Source organism: Megascapheus bottae, chromosome 17, assembly GCF_031878675.1.
Source record: "Megascapheus bottae isolate mThoBot1 chromosome 17, mThoBot2.hap1, whole genome shotgun sequence".
Classification (NCBI taxonomy): Eukaryota; Metazoa; Chordata; class Mammalia; order Rodentia; family Geomyidae; genus Megascapheus; species Megascapheus bottae.
In genome coordinates, this window is record NC_143525.1 from 39,330,682 (window position 1) to 39,342,392 (window position 11,711).

General features: G+C 40.2%; 1 protein-coding gene across 1 annotated transcript; it reads left to right on the plus strand.

Moving 5' to 3' along the window:
- Nucleotides 1–7,758: 7,758 nt before the first annotated feature.
- On the plus strand, nucleotides 7,759–10,043 carry Kif2b (kinesin family member 2B). Its single transcript, XM_090351057.1, has one exon. The coding sequence runs from the start codon at nucleotides 7,879–7,881 to the stop codon at nucleotides 9,928–9,930; it is 2,052 nt and encodes a 683-aa protein (XP_090207183.1). The 5' UTR covers nucleotides 7,759–7,878; the 3' UTR covers nucleotides 9,931–10,043.
- The last annotated feature ends 1,668 nt before the right edge of the window (nucleotides 10,044–11,711 follow it).

An 11,711-nucleotide genomic window follows, 5' to 3' on the forward strand; every position in this document is an offset into this window, starting at 1 on the left:
CTCCACCAGAAAAGTTCAGAGGCATGTTATATCTGTCAATCAAATCTGCTAGGAAACTGAATTTTATATGAGATTTTATTCACTTTAAAGACATAAGTACCTTGTAGAGACACTCAACACTCTCACATCAAGGAAATAAAAAGAAAACCCAACACTTTCACACTAAGGTCCCAAATCTACAATAGGAACCAAATTCTTTACTATTTATGGAGGGGCTTTATAATCTCATGCCGTAAATTCAGCAAGTATCCTTTAAATTCCTAAGTTGGTGCAGACATATGTAGCTGTCAATCACACCTACATACGTGTTCATCCTTTCTGCCCTCCATTTCTCTACCCTAGTTCAGCAAAGAAATATCATTATTCATAACAGAAACCGAAAGGGCATTTCTGAATCTCTCTTTTTTGAAGTGGAAACAATTAACATCACCTTGAAATGACACTGAATGGTTTGAAGATTGGGAATATTCATACTTAGAGCCAGAGTAGAATCGGGAGATTTAGTCCTAACGTCATGATCCTTGCTCTGTGAGTCCATTCACCACACCAGATGCCATGTATGTGTCTGTCTTGTGGTACTTAAAGTTAGGTCAGAGGATTTCTGATAGAGTCTCCCTAGGTAGCTTAAGCTGTTCTTGATCTCATGATCTCCCATGCCTTGGCATCCAGAGCCATACAAATATATGTATATATACTTTTTACTCCTCTCAAATTAACTACGGATACCCTGCTGCTGTCGGGAAGTCTGGCACATATTTTCTAAGCTGTATGCACCACATAAACGCACAGGAACTTCAAGGGATGGCTTTTTGCTGCCATAGATACATTCTCCTGGAGAGACAAACAGCTCACAAGAATACATTGAGCATCCCAGGGCGCTTAAAGCCTTGATCACCACACTTGAGCTCACCACAGTTCACAACAGGAGGTAGCTGTGAAGTCATGACAGTACCAGAGGATTTGCTGCAGGTAGTTTTCCACAGTCATGATTTAAGATTGCAGCTTCACATTTGTTTAACTCTCCCTCAGCTGCCAAGTACCACAGGCACTGTCTGTGCATACTCTACATTGGGCAAATTTAGACTTTCTCTGAGAGATTTGTGTCTATTTTATGGCAATTCACGATAAAATGGACGTATATCTACATATAACTTGTACATTCATTGCACACCTAGCTTTTTAACCAATTCTTTAAAGATTTCTGGATTATGTGGCTCCACTTAGGAGGACTGTCAGATTTTCAGGAATCTGAAAAAAATAATAATTTTCATGTTTATAGTTCTGATTAGCTCAAACCTGTTTTATTCAAGAGTAAATTGCATACATGTTCACTAATAATCAATGGATACCTTTGGAGATTTTCCAGTGATTCCTGAATTGTAACAGCTTATATAGCATTAGATACTTGTAGTTTTAAATATAGAACCTTCAACTGGCTATCTCTATTTTGAGAAAACCAATTACTTAACACATTTTCTTTCCTTTATAATCAAATGGCTATCCTGACATGTTGTTTTTCTTTGAGTTTCTGATGTTTGATATATTTTTCCAGGTAAGAACATACAATTGTGTTGCAAGATGGTAAATGTATGTGACTTTGTCAGGAAGATATCAGGTTTCTGGTAATAATAAACAGTGCTTCTAATATTACCTATAGAGATCATACCAAAACATTACAGAAGTGAGGCTTTTCTAGGCACAGTATGGCTTTTATCTTAAGCATGCAGCAAATAAGTAAAAGCAACTCAAAGATTGCTATGCCTAATATATCTTCACCTGATACTACCCAATATTTTAACTTAAACCTTAACTATGTACTCTGTGCAACATGTTTCCTAATGTACCATGAGAGGTAGAATGATAAATGATATATCCTCATGCTTACAAATTTCTTCTAATTGCATGAAATTTGGGTATTGTACTATTTTACACCATGTGGTTAAACCATAATACCTGATATTACACTTGTACAACCTCTTCAGAAGCCAGAACTTTATTTTCCCAATTAATCTGAATTACTTTGTCTTTTATTGAAGCAAGAGCATTTTATACATTTAAAATACCAAAAAACTGAAAGAAATGTCAATGATTGTGAGCACAGAGAAATATGTTTTATTCATAGGACCTCAGTATTGTAAGATTCCCAGGTAGAAAGATTTCTGGACAACATCCACCCAATCTAATACTTCCCAGCTTCACAATTACAAATACACCTGTGGCATTCTTTTAGTAATATAGATTCCTGACTCTAGCTCCTAGAAACTTGTTCACTGGGTATGGGGGAAGCAAGCAATACATGTGCTATAAAAATCTTCCCAGTGGTTCTCTTAATTTCACCAACTTTAAAAATGTAAAATTAACTTAATTCCTGGATCTATTATGTAATTATATTCTGGACTTCTTTCCCAAGAGGGTGTCATTTATCATAAGCTTTAATGAATATGGGGTAGGACGTTGACTCTCAGCAACAATAAATATAATGCTGTCGGTATATCTTTTTCATCTCCCTGAATGAATGGGTACCTATCTATGTATACATATGCAGTTAACACAGTCTCTAAAAGGAGTACTGCAATATATTTGAGGACAGAGACCAAAGTCCAGAATTGTTTCTTTATTGGTACATAATCCATTGTATAGCTTAAACCTTAATATTTAAGAGAAAGTTATTAAAGTCTGTACTGGATTGAATGAAATCGTTCTAGTTTTATCTGTACTCTCTCTAAAACACTGTCCCAGGTTTTATAGTTCCAGGGAAGGTAACATCCTGGAATTTTATAAAGATACTAGATACCAGATACTAGAAATACAAGCCTAAATAAGTCATCCTCTTCCTTTTCCTCAAGGCTTTTCAATTTTCACCTACAGAAAAAGATACAGACATTTGTAGATCAACATGACAAATGCAATGCCAAAATTAAGTGTGGAAGAGACGTACAAAGTGAGTGGAAGACAACTAATCTAATTGTGTCTGAGGTAAAAGTGAAGGTTAATGAATGCTTTCCAGCCAAGGTACTGGTGAGATCTGTCTGGATTGCCTAATGACTGGATCTTTCAATCTATACACCCTGCAAAATGAGTAAAATAAATTAAGTTCCTGTCCCATAGGATAACTTTCTAAGTATATAAAAATCTGACTCTCCAATGTTCTCCATAAAATAAGATCACATTTTCATAATTCCTTGCATAAAATTATACACTTTTGTATTCATTACATATCATACTAAAGACCCAGGATTATGATATAAACTAGATTCTCTGAGGGCAAGGAATACCATCTTCCCAGATAGCAACATGCAAGCATACAAATTGAACATAATTTCTGGAGTTTGAACTCCAAGTAAATAATGCAGAAACTAAATAAAATACGGCCCTTTCCCCTCAGTGTGCTAAACAAAATTGATAGCTAAAACATGACCAACAAAATACATGGATAATTGTTACTAGGTCACTTAATAGTTATTTCCTACTATTGTCAAATATGCATCTGATGGGAATTTGCAGGTAATTCCATTTATTAAGCTGAGAATTGCAATGGCACTCAATATAATTTCTATGGGAATAATTCTTACCTATTAAATCAATGAGAGAGCTGAGATAGGTAGATAGAAATACCGACAGATACCTGGACAGGTGGTATGTTAGATGTCTAGTGACAGAAATATTAACCATGGTAGTAAAATATATTATTCTGACTCTAAAGTCTGTATTTCCATTGTTTTCTAAAGTCATAAATGGAATACATTTCAATCGTGAAAATGATATGTTTCCATTTATTCAGATAAATTTGGGGAAGTACATTAAACTTTTCTGAAGAACAAAATGAACTTCAGGTGGCATCCTATATCTTCGACCCCCAGGGTGATCAAATAGACCCAACATCTGCTAGATAGCCATTAAAACCATGCTTGAAAATCACACAGTGTATGAATTTCTCCTGGGAGATTTGCATCGAAAATGAGGACAGAAATTGTATCCTTTAATCTAAAGCATCTTTGACAAGCCTCATACTGGGAATGCTTGGGTAATTAATCAATGAAACTTACTAATCTCATTTCCTGAACATACATCTGTCCTACACTATCCTCCCTTGTGGAACTACGACTAGAGTTTGTCAAGTATATGGAAAGGATAAATTTAAGATGAATAAACCTAGTGCTCAGGTGTTTGTCTAGACTGTATAACAGATGCAAAATGAATAAATAGGAAGCTCTTTGAAGGCAGGAATCTTTTGATACAAGCATTAGCACAAGTAAAATATTTCATATATTCTCATGGCTTCATTAATTTCAGTCAAATACATACTGGTGATCTTGTTCTCTAATTGGGTTACATTGCTGATCTACCAAATGGCTACCCAGCTCATTGACAAAGGTGATACCTTTAGTCTATGTGGGCATCCCGTTTTACCTAACTACTTAAGATTCAGTGTTAAAAATAGTTATCATTTTTTTCCAGATAAACTTACACTCAAAATTAATTCCATGAAGTAAGCGAGTCATAAAGATGGCTTCTGAGTTCTGAATTTTGTATTAACCAATATGAAAAACGTTGTCTTCAATAATACTTTGCATGTATGCTAGAGGAGATAGGTGTGGTTAGGCGAGATAACGGAGAATGATGGAAGAGATGACACTGACTAAGATACATTGTAGTGATATAATATGTAGAATTGAAACCTATTTGAACAACTACTTAAGAAAAATAAAAAACAATATTCTATATGGTTAAAATTATGACGACATCTGAACACCTCTTATACAGATGACTGCTCTACTCATCAGTGAATTTTAGGTCTTATTATACAAAATTCAGGCTTTTAGTTTGTACTGTGTAGCTTCACCAAACCAATACTAGTTTCTATTTCTTCACAGGTTAGTGTATTGCTATGTTACCTGGCTTTTGCTGTTATTAACATAGCCAGAGAAACCTGTTCTAGAGCATTGGTAGGTAAAACAGGGAAAAATGAGGAGAGGCTATACCCAAGCAAAAGTTTTCAAAGTATTGATCTAGTACTGGCAACATCAGTATCCTTTGAACTCAAGTTAGGCATTCAACTTTTCTTCTCACAATAGACCTACTGAACTGGAAACTCTGGGCTGGGGTCCAGTCACCTGTATGTTAACATATTCTTTTGATGTTTTTCAAACTCCCCATCCCTGAAAACCACTATGCCACAAACCAGAAATCTGAAAGACACTGCATTTAGAGAACAAGTTCTTCAACCTGGGTCAACTTTAGATTAAGTGTGGAGCACAGTACGGCTTGAGGATGAAAAGACAAGTAAAATGACCAGATGTTACATGAGTCTCATATGGAATTTATACTGTGTCAGTTTGGATGACAGACAAAAGGTTAATATGTAGGGAAATCATGAAGTACTTGTTTACATAACTCTAGGATAAGAAAGCAAGGCTGTAATTGGCTGAGGGACCTGATGACATCACAGTTACACTGGTGACATCACAGTTACAAGAGACTTGGAGATGCTAAGAAGCAACATTAAGTAATAATGGACTGAGTGAGAAGATGAAGACTTTTGCCTTAGCTTTTTGGCCATGAGTAGATGTTCATCTATTAAAAGCATTAAAAATACCCAGAAGGCTGCATTTATGTGAAAAAAATAAGTCAGTTCAGCATTTGTTCAATTTCCTGAGGACTTCTGCAGGTGAAGAACTCTGAATTCTGGTAATCACTTGTTTAGCAAGTCATCTAAAATTTTGGGAACCAATGAGATTACCTTAGGAAAACTGTGTACAGCAATAAAACAGAGAAACACTGAAATTGCTGACCTATTGTAGACCTATTACAGAGAGAAAAAAAAGTCTCAAAAGAATGTGTAGTATGAGGTTTACACAATCTATTCGTTTATTTGCTAGCTATAGAGATATTTAGCCTTTCAAAAAATATGGCTAACCTGGAACATGCAAGGTTTGTGCAATTTAAAGATAGACCTGGCTTTTTAAAAGATAAATGTTAAAATGAAGCTAAGAAAACTGCAAAGCAGCAAGATTTTTTTTTGTCAGTCAAGGGGCTTGAACTCTAGGCCTGGGTGTTGTCCCTAAGCTCTTCAGCTCAAAGGTACCGCCCTACCTCTTGAGCCACAGCACCACTTTCTAGTGGTTAATTGGAGATTAGAGTCTCACAGACTTTAGTGCCTGGGCTGGCTTTGAACCATTATCCTCAGATCTCAGCCTCCTAAGTATCAAGGATTACAGGTATGAGCCACCATGCCCAGCTAAGCAGCAAGATCTTTTATGAGGCAGAAATTATAATGACAAATAGAATAACAATATGTACACAACAATGTCCTTGAAATAATAACAAAACAACTGATATAAAGGACAAGTTTAGTAATCATTTTGGCAATGAAAAATAATCATGCAGAGACAACAGTCTAAAGCCAGCTTGCTCAAAGTATATTCATTGGTATTCCCCATCTCCCTAAATGAACACTGCATACTTTCCTAACTTATCCAATATCTTATGTTTCAGTACATTCACTGGAAAGGAATTTACAATGAACAGAATTTACTGGTATAATGACCACTGGGTCTCGGAAATACTGGAACAAGCATGCTATGGAATATTACTGTAGAACTAAATATACAACCATAATAAAACACACAGTCTAAAAGAAAGTATGGTATATTAAGGGAGGGAGAAAGAGAGGGTGTGACCTCATTCTTATGCAGATTTTATCTGGAAGATTTTTTTCCCTAAACCAAATTCTCTTATCAAGAATACACCACTGTGTAAATATGTGTGTGTGTGTGTGAGAGAGAGAGTATGTGTGTGTGTAAGTGTGTGTGTATGTATATCATTTAAATCTGGCCTTTGCTACTTCCCTGCCCTTCTACCCCTTCCACACATATACATACACACATGACAGATACACACACATGCATTTTAATGTGGGAAGGCAGTATAGGATGGATTAGCTAGATACTCATGTCTCTTTCTCTCCAAATTAAAGATAATGAGGTCATGAGTGTAATTACTGAAGGAGTTAGGAACATAATTACTGAACTACTCTCAAAACATGTTGGCAACTGCAGTACAAGAAAACTCAGTGTATTGCTGTCAGAACCACTTGGAACAGGATAAGCATCTTGTGTTTGCAAACCTAGATGCTATAACAAACTTTCCTATTAGCAAATTACCAGGGTGGCTTGCTGCCTTCCAACCAGACCTATTTTGTTATGAGGAAGACCTCAAACAGGAATAAGCTTAAGCTGTGGATGTTAAACAATATTTGAAGGGGTGGGGGGGATTAGGAAGGATGATAGGTTAGAGCAGGCTCCTGCTGACTCGTGATACATTTCATGATTCCAAACCCGACCACTACAAACACCTCTCCTTTCATCTTGGACATTTCAGAAAAATTCATAGCAGTTTTAATATTCTTTTGCTGAAGCACAAGACTTGGGGATTATAGACCAAGACTGGGGAGGGAGGTGGTAGTGGAGAAGCTGTAGTTATGATAGGTATTTCCCCAAACGTAGTCATGAAGATCCACAAAGCACACACCCACTGGAGTGCCACGATTTCTGTGAATTCTCTGTTCTCTGTTTTTACAAGAGGGGGGAAAAAGAAAAACAAAAAACACTCTATTTCCAATCACTGTCAAGAGTCGTCTAGAATGTGGATTCTTACCCCTGCTTTTTCCGCCAGGCCCCACTCTGCTCTTCCCGCCTCTTCTCCCCATTCCTTTATGACGTGTGCGCACACGTGGTCCGCTAAGGTCACCAGGGCAGGCACAAAGGGCACAAGTGCTCAAACGCTGTTGGAGACTCAGGCTGGCTTGGGCTCAGGTCCTGTTTCTCCAACGCCAAGGGACCTCGGGTAGTGAGCCCTGATTTTTCGCCATCACTCACCATGGCCAGCCAGTTTTGCCTCCCTCTCGCCCCGTACCTCTCTTCCCTGAAACCTTTGGAGTCGAACCTCAGAGACATCCAGGCGGGGATGTCCCTAGCCATCCAGCGCAGCGACAAGAGGATTCACCATGCTGTGGTCACCGGGATCAACAAGAAAAACTCTTGTGTCACGGTCGAGTGGGTGGAAAAAGGAGTCAAAAAAGGCAAGAAGATTGACCTGGAGACCATCTTTCTCCTGAACCCCGATCTGGCATCTGCTGAGCACCAAGACCCAGGCAGTCATCCTTCTCACTCCATCGGGGATCAACGTACCACCGTGGGCCCTTGGGTTGCCCTGGCCCCCCAGATAAAGGAAACCCCCTGTGGGGACAGTCCCTCCTTGGTGCTCCCCAGCAACCCTCATCTGATGAAGCAGCGCAAGTCTCCCTGCCTGAGGGAAATCGAGAAACTGCAGAAGCAGCGCGAGAGGCGCAGGAAGCTGCAGCTGGAGATCCGAGAGCGACGCGCCCTGGACGTCCACGCGGGGAAACTCAACTCGGAGACGAAGCGCATGATTGACGAGTGCCGCAGACACCTGGGCAGCAGCCAGGTGCGCAGCCCCGACACCCCCGAAGTCCACCGGATCTGTGTGTGCGTGAGGAAGCGGCCCCTCAACCAGCGAGAGACCAGCATGAACGACCTGGATATCATCACCATCCCCTCGGAGCGTGTGGTCGTGGTGCACGAGTCCAAGCAGAAGGTGGATCTCACCCGCTACCTGGAGAACCAGACCTTCTGTTTCGACCATGCCTTTGACGACTCGGCCTCCAACGAGTTAGTCTACCAGTTTACAGCCCGGCCCCTGGTGGAATCCATCTTCCTCAAGGGGATGGCCACGTGCTTCGCCTATGGACAGACAGGCAGTGGAAAAACTCACACCATGGGCGGAGCAGACCCTGGAAGTCTGCAACCCCGAGACCGCGCCCCAGGCATCTACACCTTGGTGGCGCAGGATGTGTTCCTCCTGCTGAAGAAAGCCGCTTACGAGAAGATGGATCTCAGGGTCTACGGGACGTTCTTCGAGATCTACGGAGGCAAGGTGTACGATTTGCTGAACTGGAAGAAGAAGCTGCAAGTCCTGGAGGACGGCCATCAGCAGATGCAAGTGGTCGGGCTGCAGGAGAAAGAGGTGTCCTGTGTCGAGGAACTCCTGCGCCTGGTGGAACTGGGAAACAGCTGCAGGACATCCGGACAGACATCTGTCAACCCCCACTCCTCCAGGAGTCACGCCGTCTTCCAGATCATCCTCAAGTCCAAGGGGAAACTTCACGGCAAGTTCTCCCTGGTCGACTTAGCCGGGAATGAGAGGGGAGCAGATACTGCCAAGGCCAACCGCAAGAGGCAGCTGGAGGGGGCGGAGATCAACAAGAGTCTGCTGGCCCTTAAAGAATGTATCAGGGCCTTGGGTCAGAACAAGTCGCACACTCCGTTCAGAGCCAGCAAACTCACTCAGGTGCTCCGGGATTCCTTCATAGGCCGTAACTCTTCCACCTGTATGATCGCGACCATCTCACCGGGCATGGCCTCTTGTGAGAACACCCTCAACACCTTACGTTACGCCAACAGGGTGAAAGGATTAGCTCTGGATCTCAGGCCCTGTCACCAGTGCCTCTCACCCCTGAGACCCGAGCCACTCCAGATGTCAGGAAAGCCAGCGAGGAATTCCCATGCGTCCCTTCAAGGGGACCGTGGAATGGTCACCACGCCCCGTGTGCGAAAGGAGCAGGCCAGGCAGAGCCAACACACTGTCATCTTATCCAAATCGCTCATGAAAGAAGCAGCGACGACATGGAAGGAGGCCAATCGGTGGTGGGATAACATCCAGGAGATGACGACGGGGATGAACTGGGAGCTGGATATCTGCATCGCCCAGTCGTTGTCCGTCTTGGATCAGAAGATCGACATCCTGGCGGAGATCCAAAAGAAACTCAAACTCTTGCGAGCTGATCTCCAAAAGAAGAGCAAGATAGAGGGAAGCCAAGGGCAAGAGATCAGGACTGAAAATAACGGGTAGCGTGAGTTCGCAGGTTCTATCTCTGTTAGGGGGAAATCTGTCCAAAGTATCTAAACATAAATATCTTCCCCGAAATGCTGACAACACCTTAAAGCACATTGGTCAAAACTGTGGTGGTTCCTTTGTTTGTTTGTTTTTATTCTGGAAGCACATTGGTTCCCAACAATTGAGCTCTGGCTTGAGCTCTGGCTTGAGCACCCAGCTTGGGTTGTAACAACTAGACACCTGTTCATTCTTACAACTGGAGGGATGGGAAGGTTTCTAAGGCTGAGCAGAAAACAACTAAGGAAGTAAGTTACAACAGCCCTCCTGTAGAAGCCAGTTAAGATAAAGAAAATCAAAGCAAAGCTGGGGGGTGGGGTGAAGGGATGGCTTGCACCTATAATCCTAGCTATTCAGGAGGCTGAGATCTGAGAATCAAGGTTCAAAGCCAGCCTGGGCACAAAAGAACCTGAGACTCTTATATCCAATTAACCTCTAGAAAACAGGAAGTGGGGCTTGGCTCAAGGGGTAGAATGGTAGCCTAGAGCTGAGAGACAGCACCCAGGCCCAAAGTTCAAGTCCCATGACCTACAAAAAGAAGAAGAAGAAGAAGAAGAAGAAGAAGAAGAAGAAGAAGAAGAAGAAGAAGAAGAAGAAGAAGAAGAAGAAGAAGAAGAAGAGGAAGAAGAAGAAGAGGAAGAAGAAGAAGGAAAAAATCAAATGCACTCAATGCACAGTTAGCAAAGCAAACAATGGTGAGTTAAAAGGCCTAGACTATAGACATGACAAAGGCAATTTTTGTGATACCTACTCATAAATCTTAATCTGCTGCTTTAAGGTGTATATTCAAATTGTTTCTAAGATTTTGTCATTTGGGGAAGAGAGAGGGATTTTAAAGGATGTGTGAAAGGTTAGAATTGAAAGAAATTTTCTGAAGCCTTCCAGGGAGTTGAAGTATATATATATTTGTATATCTGAAGAACACACTGTTTTCTTATTCATTGATTACATGCAACCAAATGCTTTGGTTGGATTGCAACTTTTCCTTGGTAAGTGGCCATTATCTTTCCACGGATTTGAAAATTATTCTTGTGAGTACATATGGTTCTGGGAATGAGGTGAAAACATGTAGTAAAAATTTTATGTGAACATCAGAAAATATTATTTGTATAAAATAACAGAAAATAAATTAATTGGACTCCACTAAAAGAGAATGGTTGACAGTTTGCATGGATGCCCCGAAGTTAAAAAGGAGCATTGTAAAGTAAATTAAGATTTTAACAAGATGATTGCAAAATTGTCAGAGCTCCTAAATGGAGAAAAATAAATACTTTTAGTACTTTGAAAATATCCATTTAATGCACAAAATTTGACATACTAATTATAAACTATGCCTATCTATTAATTAAAGTAGCTTTTCTCCACTGTTGTGATGGGCAAGCTTATTGTAATTTGCTGCAGGAATTTACAACTTATAAAAATTGCTTTGAAAACTACTAAACACAGGATTTCATAGTGGCAAATATTCCTTCCCAGGATAAATTCATGATAGAAGTTCTACACAACAGTAAAATTTAATTCAGAAAAAAACTAGTTTTAACCATCTACATAATGAAGCAGAATGGGGCCCTAGACAAATATTTGTGTTCTAGTTAGATGAATGAATCGTTTTTTTTTCTTGCAATTAGATTACAAGTTTAAAAAGCCATTCTATAAGTGAGATATGATTTCTAACATGTTTTGCTTAAGAAAATATGACAAAACTCATTTTTGTTTGAAAGTGTTGGATATTACTTTCA

Bases quoted from the DNA above. Each gene is read 5' to 3' on its own strand.
- Kif2b (XM_090351057.1), top strand. From the start codon at position 7,879: ATGGCCAGCCAGTTTTGCCTCCCTCTCGCCCCGTACCTCTCTTCCCTG.